The sequence below is a fragment of the Grammomys surdaster genome, unplaced genomic scaffold (genome assembly GCF_004785775.1).
Source record: "Grammomys surdaster isolate TR1022 unplaced genomic scaffold, NIH_TR_1.0 358, whole genome shotgun sequence".
In the NCBI taxonomy this organism is placed as follows: Eukaryota; Metazoa; Chordata; class Mammalia; order Rodentia; family Muridae; genus Grammomys; species Grammomys surdaster.
In genome coordinates, this window is record NW_021604777.1 from 640,523 (window position 1) to 654,478 (window position 13,956).

General features: G+C 40.7%; 1 protein-coding gene across 3 annotated transcripts in view; it reads left to right on the top strand.

Annotated features, from left to right (window-relative positions):
* The window catches only part of Mapk1 (mitogen-activated protein kinase 1), a 63,995-nt gene that overhangs the window by 31,821 nt on the left and 18,218 nt on the right, over positions 1 to 13,956 (top strand). For all 3 annotated transcript variants that reach the window (XM_028779651.1, XM_028779650.1, XM_028779652.1), the window contains exons 2-6: positions 3,866 to 4,048; positions 5,656 to 5,845; positions 11,413 to 11,529; positions 13,258 to 13,372; positions 13,527 to 13,658. In XM_028779651.1, coding sequence (XP_028635484.1) covers positions 3,866 to 4,048; positions 5,656 to 5,845; positions 11,413 to 11,529; positions 13,258 to 13,372; positions 13,527 to 13,658 — 737 coding nt within the window. The remainder of the gene's footprint in view (positions 1 to 3,865; positions 4,049 to 5,655; positions 5,846 to 11,412; positions 11,530 to 13,257; positions 13,373 to 13,526; positions 13,659 to 13,956) is intronic.

The window sequence follows — 13,956 nt, forward strand, 5'->3', positions numbered from 1 at the left end:
TTCCTTCCTTCCTTCCTTCCTTCCTTCCTTCCTTCCTTCCTTCCTTTCTTTCTTTCTTTCTTTCTTTCTTTCTTTCTTTCTTTCTTTCTTTCTTTCTTTCTTTCTTTCTTTCGTCTTTTAGATAGGGTCTCATTAAATAGCTGGCTTTGCATTCCCTGTGTAGACTCAGTTGGCCTCCTTTTTTTTTTTTTTTTTTTTTTCCCCCTGAGCTGGGTTTCTCCATACAGTCCTGGCTGCCTCTGCCTCCTGGGTGCTGTGATTAAAAATGTCCACAGCCAGTCTCCACTTTTCATTCTTTCTCTGTTGTCGTTTGGAATTAGTTAACCCAGATTCTCTTTGTGTTTAGCAAGTGCATTTCTGTAAGGGTTGTGGAGTATGTAAGGGAGGGGTGTGTGTGTGTGTGTGTGTGTGTGTGTGTGTGTGTGTGTGTGTGTGCATCCTTTGCTCACTAAATTCAGATCTTCTCAAGAGCAAGAACTTTTTCCCCCTCCATCTAACAAGAAGTCTTTCAAATGGGAAGTACATTTCAAGTAGCTAGAGTTCTCCAGAAGCTGTGACCAGTACTCCTTTGTTGCCTTAGTAACCCTATCAAAACAGGAAATGAAGTTGGTTTACCATGACTTGTTCGTAATTGACTCATGTTGATTCTTTTTTCTTCCGTAAAGCATCTTCTTAAATAATATCCAGAATTGGTAGGTTTTTAATCCTATATTTGCTGGTCAGTGTGCTTCTAAATCTGTTCAAACCCATCTCGGTCTTGGAATAGACCCAAGTATTCCAAAAGATCCTACACACACCCACCTATTTAAATTATTTTATGTACTTTTGACAATTTTGTGTATATATGCACTGTACCTAGGTCATATCCAAACCATATCTGACCTCCCACTCTCCCCAGAGGCCTCCAGCGTCTCTCCTCCCACAGCCCTGTACTGGTGTTTCTCTTAGAACCTTGATAACCTTTATAGAGTCCAGTTAGTGTGCCTGCATAGACTTAAAAGTGGGGAGCCAGCCGTCTACCAGAAGCTAGGCAACCCGTCACCAGCTCATTCACACAGAGAAACAAATCACTTCTCTCTCATCAACCAACACTTGCTTCAACTGTTATCAGATCATCTTTCTCTCATTCATGCTGAAGTGTTGATTGGCTTGAGCATATGCAACCTTTCACAACATTCTTCCCTATCTTCCAGCTCTTTCGTGCTTTCTGCCATACTCTGTGATATTTTCTGAGCCTCAGGGAGCATGTTACAGATGTCCAGATGAGGGCTGAGCATTCAGCTTTCAGTGTTTCAACCACTTGGAAGTCTCTGCATTGCCTCCTACCCACTACAGAAAGAAGCTTCTCGTCTAAGCTTCTTTCTAAGAAGCATTGAGAAGTAAGGGTATCAATATATTTAGGAGGAAATTTAACATGTCCATTTACCAAGACAACGTTAGTAGATGTTGAGTTAGCAGACTTAGGAAAGGGAGTTAGTAGATGTATAATTTCCCTGGCCATGGAGTTTTTGACTAGATTTATAGTACCAAACACAGCTCTCCTATAGAGCAGGCCTCAAATCTAATCCAAGAGTGGTGCTCTGAACTGAACTTGGACCTTCTGGGAGAACAGTATGAACTTTTAACTACTGAGCCGTGTCTCTACCCCATTTTGGGACAGGTTCTCTTGGTGGCTGTCCTGGAACTTGCAATAAATGTATAGACCTCACTGGCCTCAAACTCAGAGATCTGCCTGCCTCTGCCTCTTTAGTGCTGGGATGTAGGTGTGTGCCATCAGGACAGATACTCTAGGCTCCCTTTGCCCTTTCTTTTTAATTGTATTTTATTTTATTTTACTTATTTAAATGCATATGGATGTTTTGCCTGCATGTATGTCTGCCTGTGTACATAGGATCAGGCTACACTCTGAACAGGTCAGAAGGTGAAGGGGAAAGAAGATAGTGTCACACCTTCAAATAAAGGAGTCAGTTTGGTTATTTCACACTACCAAGTCAGGTGATAAAGTAGAAGGCCATACTGGTGCCTGATTCCTTCTAACAGCACTATTAGATAAACCCATTTTGGTGACCATACCTTTAATCCCAGCACTTGAGATAGAGGCACCTAATCTGAGTTCCAGAACAGTCAGAGCAAGAAAGACCCTGCCATAAAAATAAGCAAACTAAAACCAGTCCTGGTAGATTATAATTCTGTAAAGCAAACCAGATTCGACTAATGTGGTTTATAAAAAAATAAGAATTTATAATGTTGAATTTCTGACCAGTATTTTACAAGTTTACTTTTACTTAATTTTAATTTTTATCATGCTGAAGGATCAATCCAGGGCTTTATGCTGCTACCAGGGAGCTTTCTAGCAGAGAACTGACAATCCCAAATCTGTTTTAACTGTAAAATAAATGTTCTCCCTCTTGTTACGATTATCAAAGGGGGTGTTTATTTTTAACAGTAGATCCCAGTATTGAGTACACTTGCCTAGACTATACATCCTTTTGCCTGCCTCCCCAAGAGCCCTGCTTTGGGCCCTAGTGTACCAAACCAAAGGAAATAGTGTTTAAATAGACATCCTGTTTAAGAACTGTATACCATTTCAAAGTGCTTTGGGACAGTGCAGCGTGTAATGGCATTATGAGATGATGCAGCCAGCCACTGACAAGACTATTCCTAAAACAGACTTTGGGTAGACTCAGAGGCATCAGTAGTGGCAGTTGGTAAATACTATTGCTTGTTTCTAGCACTTAATGAGGAAACAAGGAAATATTTTATTGCTTTAGTCAGTGGTCAGATGTTGACATTAGTATAAAATGCTTTGTAAAAAATATTTAGGTGAATTGTTGCCCGACGACACCTCAGAAAGATAGTAGTTATATTTAAAATTTTAAACCATCCTAAAATTAAAAGCAGAATTTTTTAATTGGATATTTTATTTACATTTCAGATGTTATCCCCTTACCCCATCCCCCCCCCCCCCACTCAGGGAACCCCTATCCCACCCCCTCACCCACTCCTCCTGTAAAAGCAGAATTTTTATTACATAGTTGGGTCTTAAGTGTAGCTTGGAAAAAACTTCCATCCTATAGCTGTGAAAGTATTTTTTTAGAAGGTTACTTTGTAGACTTTGTTACAAAATTATCCTAGTAACAACCAAAAATAGAACTGTGTTTTGCTTGTAAGAAAGTTGGTGATTGAGCTGGAGAAATGGCTGCTCTTGCAGAGGACCCAGGTTCTATTTCCAGCACCTCCATGGCAGCTAACAACTGCCTGGAACTCCAGTTCCAAAAGATTTGTTGCTCTCCAAAGCCACTGTACACATGTGGTACACAGACATGTATAGAGACAAAACATCCATACACATAAAATTTAGAGGAGGAGGAGGTTGATAAAGGGCAGTGAAGCTTTCTGGATCTGCATTTTGGGGGGGGGGGATAAAGATGTGGTTGCTGGTATTTGCTGTTTCTGTTGTGTCAGAGAATTCAGTAACAACTATGGATAGTTGTTTTGGAGGCAGAAATGATATTCTAATCAAAGTGTTATCTGCTATTTAAGACAATAGGAAAATGTGATTTTCTTGTTTGTTGGGGTGTGTGTGTGTGTGTGTTTGTTTCCTGTAAACCTGTGTCAGGTTTATAGAAATGAGCATTCATCTCATGAACAGGCCATGCAGCTGTTAAATGTCAGGTTTAGCATCTGTTGTTGCTTTATCTTTTTGTGGGTAGCACATCTGCTGTTTCCACGGATATCCACTATATCAATGCAGATGTGATAGATGTTAAAACTTGTCCCTTCTGCCAAATAATTTGGTGAGCTATTTTTAATTTTCATACATGCATACTTTTGTGTTTTTTGTTTTGTTTTGTTTTGTTTTTAGCTCTGCTTATGATAATCTCAACAAAGTTCGAGTTGCTATCAAGAAAATCAGTCCTTTTGAGCACCAGACCTACTGTCAGAGAACCCTAAGAGAGATAAAAATCTTACTGCGCTTCAGACATGAGAACATCATCGGCATCAATGACATCATCCGGGCACCAACCATTGAGCAGATGAAAGATGTGTATCCTTTTCTAACGTTAGCTGCTGCTACTGCTGTTTGGTCCCTTTGTAGAGTAAATAACTTGAAATAAAGAAAAAGTGCACAAAGACTTTTAATTATTCTTCCCATATATGTAAAAAGTATGCCAAGAGGAGATTGTAATCTGTTTAAAACATTTTATTTTTTTCTCTATTTTATCCTGTTTTGTAACTAGTTTTAGTATGTTTTCTATAAGTTCAGTTTCTCTGTGGTTTTCTTTAATCTTAGTTTTAGAAAGCTGATACATGTCATTTCCAGTACCATGACACCTGTTTTGATGCATTCACAACAGGAAATAGGTACCCTAGATATACACCTGGCCAGACCAGTATCTTCCAGACAGGGTCTTCCAGACAGTCCTCGTGTGCTCCTCTTCCAGCCCCAGCTTCCTTACCTTTAAAATAACTGGCCCGAGCACAGAGGTTTACCTTTTATCCCAGGTGGTAGCAGGTGGACCTCTAAGCTCAAGGCCAGCCTGGTTTACAAAGAGTTCCAGGAAAGCCAGGGCTAGAAATTCTGTTTCAAACAAAACAAAAAAATGGAATAAATTGGCCCTCAGTCTTTAAGACCAGGTAAACTCTGATACATATAATTGTAGCCAGCATTAGATACAAGTGCTGAGCTGCTCTAGAAGATTCCACCTCCTACTCTGCACCCCTAGGAATAACAGCTCCAAGTTTCTAGGCAGCCTTTGTCTTTTTAAGCATGTCTGTTAGTAAGTGGTGTGGTGGTGTAAGGGAAGCCTCCTCCTGCTGCACCTGTTGTTCTTGTTACCTTTTGTCATAGAAGAACACCTTTTATAAATGACAAGTTTGCTTAAGTCTTATATCCTTCAAGTAAGGAACTAATTTCATTTAGCCTGAATCTGTAGGAAATGAAATAGTATTTTATGCATAAAAATGAATGCAAAAAATACCCTAATGAAACATCATTATGATGATGTTAAAAATAAAGAGTTAATACAGTTTAATTTTCATAAGAAATAATAGGGCTTAGCTGAAGTTTTAGGTGCTTAGGCAGTGGGTGGCTGTTCAGGAAGGAAAGAAGAGCAGAACCCAGAATCAACCTCTTCTTCACATGGCTTCCTTTGGTCTTGTAATAAATGTGCAGAATTTAACACTAGTCAGAGAATGAGAAAGAAAGGCAGAGATTGGAGTCAGTGGCAGTGCTATTTGTGGCTCTGTACTTCCACGTTGGTTTGTGAGGATATTGGTGACAAGAAGCAACGAAAATGGTGCCATTACACATTACTTCTGGGCCAAAGAGATGGTGTTGATGTTTGCTGTCTACCACACTCTTTAAGCGTTGGAGAAAATTGGTTGAAGTGGACAATTTAGAGAACAGAGAAGCTGAGACTTCAAGATTGGCTGATACCCTGTCTCAAGTCTCAGTGTAGGCCCCCAACAAGCTACCTAGGTCTTTGTTTCCTTTCATGAGAGTATGCCATGTTCTCTTCATTCTCTCCTTTCTTTTGACGGCCTGGCTATGTCTGAAGCTGTATGGGAAGAGGGTTAAGAGAAGCTGAATTTGTTTCAGTGCTTTGCTAAGTATGACCAACTGGTAGTGTTTTACCTTAACCTGTCAAACAGATATATAGTACAGGACCTCATGGAGACAGATCTTTACAAGCTCTTGAAGACACAACACCTCAGCAATGACCATATCTGCTATTTTCTTTACCAGATCCTGAGGGGATTAAAATATATCCATTCAGCTAATGTTCTCCACCGTGACCTCAAGCCTTCCAACCTCCTGCTGAACACCACTTGTGATCTCAAGGTCAGCTAAGTCATCTATTCTGGGGATGATATGTACTTTAAGGTAGCTTTGAGGTATTGTTATTTATATTCAAAACTATCAGATATACAAACATTTTATAGAAAAATACAGATACATAGTATGAGTCTCATTCCTTCTTTAGCCCATTCTTCCTTCAGAGATAGTAGCCACTGTAGTAAAATTAGTAGCTCTACGTGTATCTACTTTATGTGTACAGTGTCATATGTGTTTTGGTTTTGCTTTGTTTTGTTTTTTTGAGACAGGGTTTCTCTGTATAGTCCTGGCTGTCCTGGAACTCACTCTGTAGACCAGGCTGGCCTCAAACTCAGAAATCCACCTGGCTCTGCCTCCCAAGTGCTGGGATTAAAGACATGCACCACCACTTCCCGGCTATGTGTTATTTTTGTTTCTTAATTCTCTGTGTCAAGAAAACAAAACAAGGCTCACAGTGAGAGCCTCTCACCGGAATGGTTATAATCAGTATCAGGTTTGGTGGCGTGGCCTTGAATTCCAGCACTGGGAGGCAGGGGGCAAGCAGATCTTTGGGAGTTTCGGAGCAATCTGAGGTGCATAGTGAGTTCCAGGCCAGTGAAGACTCCATAATGAAACCCTGTCTCAAGAAAAAGGAAAGACAGCAAACATTGACAAGTATGTACCTTAGTAAAATGGAAGTCAAATATCTAGCTAGTTATGGATAAAATGTAGTAGATCTATACAGTGAGTTGTTTATAATTGATAGTGTTAGGGGAAATGGTATTAATCTGTTAACTTTTTATGTTGTTAATTATTCTAAAGTTTTAAAACTCTGTGACTAATATTAAGTATTAATATTAAAGCATTATATACTGTATATGAATTATATATCAGTAAAGAAACTTTATATGTAAATATGTAGGAATAATCATTTGAGTTCTCAGTTAAATAAACATTCCTGGGTGAAGCTTTGTTAGGTACAGGCCGTCTACCTCTGAAATTGGAAAATCGAGAGATGGGAACCCAGCAGACAGTGTATAATTGATAGCACATGGTGCGACATATAGAAAGTAGTATTCAAGTGCAAAGAGGAGAAATAAAATAAGAGGGAGATAGTGTCCATGTCAGCCCTCCAAGGATGAACAGTTTTCATAAGAGAGGGCCCTTTGGACATTAGAGTGTCATAGGCTGGAAGATTAGAGAAATAACAGTCAAAAGCAAGGGGTGAGTAAACAAAGTACTACATTCTTTTGAAGTTTGAGGGCAACACTGGCAACTAGGCAGTCACTCATATGCTAAAGAGATTGGCTTTAAATAAGGTATGGACAGCCTTCTGTTGGTCTATCTAAAATGTGCTTTTTGTTGTTATTTTGAGACAAGGTCTCACTAGCTCAGGCTGGCCTCAGATTCATGCATCCACTTCCCAAGAGTTAGAATAATAGATATGTACGGAAGATGTGTACAATGCCCAGCAAGGTGTTGTTGAGGCTGATCCCAAACTCTCCATCGTCCTACCTCATTCTCTTCAGATTTTTATTATTGGCACGCTTCTCCACCATAGCTGGTTTCACTCACAGTTTTAAGGTAGATATCCAGAGTATATCATTCACATGGAGAACATTTCATTCCAAAAATAAGTGTAGTTTTTCACTGTGATTCTTATTTGCCACAGCAAGTATATAAGCATAGCATATGTTGGCAGGTAGTTTATGACATTGAGCAAACACTAGTGTGGAGGAGAGTCACCTACTCCAGCTCTGGAGTCATTGATACATCTATCACAGTGTGGTACTACATGGTAACCCTTATTTCTCAGGTCCACAAAAACATACAAGGAGTTGTTAGATTCCATTTGCAGCTTCTGTTGGCATATTTCTGATGGACCAGAAAAAAAAATGGGAGGTGTAGTCAGTACCAGTATGTGTGCTCATTGTTTGCTAAACAGAGTCCACAGAGTTATCGGTAAACCTGTGTGATTATAGTTACACCTGTAAACAAGGGTACAAAGTGCAACACATCTGTAGGACCATTTCCATTTCCATTGTTCAGGGGGTGGTCAGATGGGAATGCTGACCCTACAGGACAACTTAGGCTGGTTGCACTAGTGGTCTGGCTGCTCTCGCTCTCCCTCTCCTCGCTCTCCGTCTCCCTCTCCCTCTCCTCCCTCTCCTCTCTCTCCCTCTCCCTCTCCCTCTCCTCCCTCTCCTCCCTCTCTCTCTCCCTCTCCTCCCTCTCCCTCTCCTCCCTCTCCCTCTCCCTCTCCCTCTCTCCCTCCCCCTCCCCCTCCCCCTCTCTCTCTCTGGTTTTTTTGAGACAGGGTTTCTGTGTGTAACCCTGGCTGTCCTGGAACTCACTCTGTAGACCAGGCTGGCCTTGAACTCAGAAATCCGCCTGCCTCTGCCTCCCAAGTGCTGGGATTAAAGGCGTGCGCCACCACTGCCTGGCATTACTGGTGCTTTATCTGTAGGTGTGATGGGTTTGTTTGAGTTATATTGTGGAGGGTTTTTTGTCCTGTTTGTTTTATTGCATCATTAATTTGGTTACTCCTTGGTAGTATAATATTAAGAAATTTTTGTAGTCAGGAGAAGTGACACATGCCTTTAATCCCAGCACTGGAAAGGCAGAACAAGTAGATCCCCGACTTTGAGGCCAGCCTGGTCTACAGAGGGAGTTCTGGAGTAGCTACAGCTGACACAGAGAACTGAGGAGGAAGCGGGAAGGGGGGACTAGCAGGACTGGCTTTGATTAAAGGCAAATCGTAGAAAGAAGAATTAGCTCTACAGAAGAAAAGCACTATGAGTTACTCATGTTGAGAAGTTTAATAATCATGCAGAATTTGAGTGGATTGGCCATAATCAACCATAAGACGTGGTCTTAGCTAAGAGTACTTTCCCTCAGATGTGGGGGGGGGAAATCATTCGTTGCAGTCTTAACTACTGGTGCTGTGCCTCATACTGGAAACCCTTTTTAAGAAATTCATTGGTATAAAGGACTATTTGAAGACAGGGTCTCACTATGTAGTGCTGGCTATCCTGGAACTCACTGTGTAGACTAGGACAGCCTCAGAATCACAGATCTGCCTCTGCCTCCTGAGGGTAGGGAAAGGCATGTTCTACTCTAGCCACTGGTAGAAAAAGCTCCTATGGAAACAAGTAGAATAATATGTACAATGGAAGCCTCGGGTGAATCAAAACATAGAACTTAGCAGTTCCTCAAAAGCAATAGCTAAGTCTAATAATAGATGGGCTAGAAATGTAACTCACTGATATAGTGGTTTCAAAGCATGTGTGAGACCCCTAGTCAGTCCCTAGTGGTAGACTAAGGGAAGCTATGGCTATTCTCCATCCATGACCCAGGGGGCCAGTGACCATCAGAATCTTAGCCTCATTGTCACACAAACTGTCTTTTAAAGGAAAGGTCCAGGCTCACAGTAAAGGTTTTGTATACTAAGTAGAATAGCTGGAGTAGGTGATTGGGTATAGAGAAAAACAGGAGTTCCTCACTGCTCTCTCTCTCCTACATGAGAACCCATGTGGGAAGTGACCTGCAAGAGAGTTGTCAAAGAGGAGGACGGGCTGCCTGGGGTTTTTTGATAACACAGTCACATCCTTTTGCATATGCTGCTTCTTGGATGCTGTAATTGAAGCAAATGAGGCTCTGTGAGAACAAAGGTGCTACCTCTAATATGAAGTTCTCCACAGTAAGGATAAGATACCGTAGGAAGACACTTGTACAGTAGGGGAAGGAAGGTATCTTTATCTCTCTCAATTACAGAGAGTAATTGAGTGGGATATCTGAGCAGGGATTGAGGTCTGGATAACTGTGTCCTGTGTCTTTTAGACTTGTTCCTTCTCTGTTAATCCTACTTTGTGGCCAAAGTACAGGCTATTGGTTTTTTTGGGTTTTTGTTGTTGTTGTTGTTGTTGCTGTTGTTGTTTCATTTTGTTTTTTCCTTTCCTTAAACTTTTTTTTTGGGGGGGGGTGTCTCAGAATTTTGTAACAGACTTTTGGTCAAATTGTTTCCATTAAAAAGTAACTGATTTTTAAAACTAATAACTTAAAAATGCTACACACAAAAATGGTCCACAAAACATTTGCCTTTTTGCTTTTGGAGGTTTTACTATTAAGTTAAAGTACCGCCCCTTAATTTTAGCTGACTTAATAGACTCAAGCCTCCAAGTCAGTCTTTCATGATGGCCTTCAGTCTCATCTCTGTTAATCTGTCTCTTTCTTGAATTGGTTCCCTAGGGATCAGAGAATTAAAGCATTTGTATTTATATGGACCTAAGTAGACTAGCATACCTACATTTATACACACTGGAGTCTGTAAGACAGTTAACCCAAGCAGCATCACAATGCTAGACAGCTAGATGGTAAGGGCTTACAAAATAACTCCCATAAGTCAGGAGAATGTGAGGAGCTGGGTGGTAGATGACAGGATGACTCAGTGATAAAGGTGTTTGCTCCCAAGTCAAATGACCTGAGTTTAATACCTGGGACCCACAAGATAGGAAAGATTCAACTTCCTTCTGAAAGTTGTCCTCTGACTACCACAATGTGAGCTGTATTCTTCATGCATGCACACATACAATAAGTAATAACATCAAAGCAAAATGTACACGAAAGCTTTAAAACTATCAGGATTGGCTATGTGAAAAGTAGGAAAATATGTATTTTTAAAATTAAAAATAGTGGATGGGGCTGGAGAGATGGCTCAGTGATTAAGAACACTGACTGCTCTTCCAGAGGTCCTGAGTTCAAGTCCTAGCAACCACATGGTGGCTTGCAACCATCTATAAAGGGATCCAGTGCCCTCTTCTGGTGTGTCTGAAGACAACAACAGTGTACTCATATAGATAAACTTAATAATTAATTATTTAACTAATTTAAAAGTGGAAGTTAGTCAGAAATGGGAGTCTGAGGAAATAGGTCAGGGGAAATTAAGGAGCATATCAGCAGTGGTCTGTGAGCTGCAATAGCTTGGAGAGGAAACAGACTCTGGATGGGTTTTCTGATTTTACCCCTAACAATTTTGTTTTTGAGGTTTAATTTTATTTGTGTGTTTTTATTTGTATGTCTGTACGTTGTATGTGAGTGCCCATGGAGACCAGAAGAGTATCAGTTCCCTTAGGATTTATAGGCAGTTGTGAGTCACTCAATGTGGGTATTGGTTGGTGTCCTCTGTGAGAGCAGGTTGTGCTTTTCACTGCTGAACCATCTCTCTAGCCCCTCTAAAATGATTTTGCTCAGGTTACTTAAGTGAGAGTGCCAGGCACACAGAGTAGCTGTTGGGGATGAAACCTAAGGGTCGTTGTCAGACCGTGCCCTATAATTGACCCTTCAGCCTGTCTCTTCTCTCCAGCATGCAGACTGTCCTCACTTCCTCAGATTGTTGAGCAGTAAGGAATTATGACTTTGTGATTTCCAGAAAAAATGTCTAACATAGTATTGGTAGCATGTATTTGTTATCCTTGTTACTGATATTGCCATTTTTATTTTCATGGTGTTTTGCTATTATATTAGCTCATTAGGCTACTAGCTCATTTGCTATTAGCTCATTAGGCTCTAAAATGATGTCCCACTTTTTCCCTTAGATCTGTGACTTTGGCCTTGCCCGTGTTGCAGATCCAGATCATGATCACACAGGGTTCTTGACAGAGTACGTAGCCACGCGTTGGTACAGAGCTCCAGAAATTATGTTGAATTCCAAGGTAAGAAAAAGAAACAACCTTCCCTCCAGCCTTCAGCCTGGTATATCTGTCAGATATAGAGCTAGAGTGCTGTCTGAGAACCAAACTTTTAGGCATAGGATTCACCATCTTCAGTCACAGTGACTGTAGACACCTATATCCCTTCCTACTACTAAAATACTTCCTGTGGTAGCTTACATACCTGCTTTTTATGTTATTAGAGTCTCTATAAGGTATGTTTCTGTGCAAATATTCCAGAGCTGTTCTACAAAGGCCACATTGTCTGATAATGAAGAATATCCCTCCAGCAAAATTACTGGGTGCAAAAAGAACAGAGCCACTATGGACTGTTGAAATTATAGGATAGTTATGTTTCAAACTGAAATCTCCTTCTTTCCTACTCTTCTCTGAGTTATTATGAAGGTCATCCAGACTCTGTTAATAAAACCTGGATCTTGCTAATAGGTCCTTGATCCTTGCATTTAGGCAGGAGCAGGCAGAAGTGATTCTAGGTAGCAAGTTCTAGGACAGCCCAGGCTACATAAAGAGAACTTCTCTCAAAAGAACAGAAAAGGAGGGGTTGGGGGGAAGCAAGCAAGCATAAGGTCAGCACTCAGGAGGCAAAGGTAGAATTACCACAAGCCTAAGACCAGCCCAGGCTATTAATACTTTGTCACAAAAAAAGCAAATGAACATGATTGAATAGGTTTACAACTGCCAGGGAAAACATGAAGTATGCATTCTTTGTTAGAATTATAAGATGGTAGGCAAAATTGAGCACTGTTAAGAACATTAAGATTCAGTCAGGATTTGTGTGTGTGTTTTTTTTTTTTTTCCTGGTAGGGTTTTTTTTGGGGGGGGGGGTAGGTTTGTTGTTAATTGTGTGTCTATGGGTTTGTGCATGTGTTTGGTGCTCAAAGGTACCAGAGGCGTTGGATGCCCTGGAATTACAGTCATTGTTGTGAGCTGTTGAGTATGGCTGGGAGGTAAACTGCTGGGCCCTCTGCAGGAGCCCTCTGCCAAGCTGTCTCCATAGTCACACTGTTCAGCACACAGCACGTGACCCACTCTGACTCGTGCTGTCTCTGAGGATGCAGTGCTGTCTCAGGGTCTCACTTCTGTGGTGATGACAGGAAACGATGTAAAATGGATTGTATCCACAGGCAGAGAAAGCTGTGTGTGCTGTGATGAGTGATGCTCTTGTAGTTTCTGGGTCATTTCCAACTTTATACGATTAGTTAGATGACATGAACAGTGAGCATTAGTACTCTTTCTAGTTCTAGTTTGTAATGATTCTAAATCTCTAACACTGAAAATGGACTGAGGTATGTGCTTCAGAAGTTCTAATTTAATGATTCCAAGAGATAAACATAAAGTAATTATAGAGACTCAGCATCTGTCTTACTTAGATTTCTGTTGCTATGATAAAATGTCATGACCAAAAGCAATTTGGGGAGAAAAAGAGTTTATTTCAGCCTATAGTTCATACAGTTCATCATCAAACCAGAACAGCTCCTCCTGCCTCTGCCTCCTGAGTATGGAGATTAAAGGTTGTGCCACCCCCACCTGATGGCATCTCTTAAGGAAGCCAATTTGTTGGTTTTTGTCTTGTGTTCCTGTGTTTCCAAATGGTCTTCTCAAAGATGATCAAACTTTCATCTGCCACAGAGCTGTTACATGGAGACACCTCATCATGTTGTTGTGGACACTACATTTCATTACTCTGTCTTTCCTCCCTTTCTGTTGCAGGGTTATACCAAGTCCATTGATATTTGGTCTGTGGGCTGCATCCTGGCAGAGATGCTATCCAACAGGCCTATCTTCCCAGGAAAGCATTACCTTGACCAGCTGAATCACATCCTCGGTAAGTTCTTGAACATGAAAGATCTTTTTGTAAAAACTTATAGTACAAAGTAAATCTTTTTTTTACACAGAATCTCTTTTGTGCTGTAGGTGATGTGTGTGTGTGGTAATTTGTCCTTATCTTGACAATTAACAGCTAATGTTTTGTCTGATAGGTATTCTTGGATCTCCATCACAGGAAGATCTGAATTGTATAATAAATTTAAAAGCTAGAAACTATTTGCTTTCTCTCCCGCACAAAAATAAAGTGCCATGGAACAGGTTGTTCCCAAATGCTGACTCCAAAGGTAAGACTTTTACTTCATTGATTTTTTTTTTCCTTAAAATTAGCTTTAGGTTTACTTAATTGTGTTGGCTAAATTATTAGGATCCAGCTTAAAACTTGAGCAAGTAAATGTGTGACTGTTGGGTAATGCTTTATTCAGAATGTGCTGGACTGGAGATACGGTTCCGTGGTAAGATTCCAGACCACTCCTGCAAAGAACCTGATAGATTGTTTTGAATATCAGTCACTTCATATCTCTATCTATCTATCTCTCTATCTCTCTCTCTCTCTCTCTCTCTCTCTCTCTCTCTCTCTCTCTC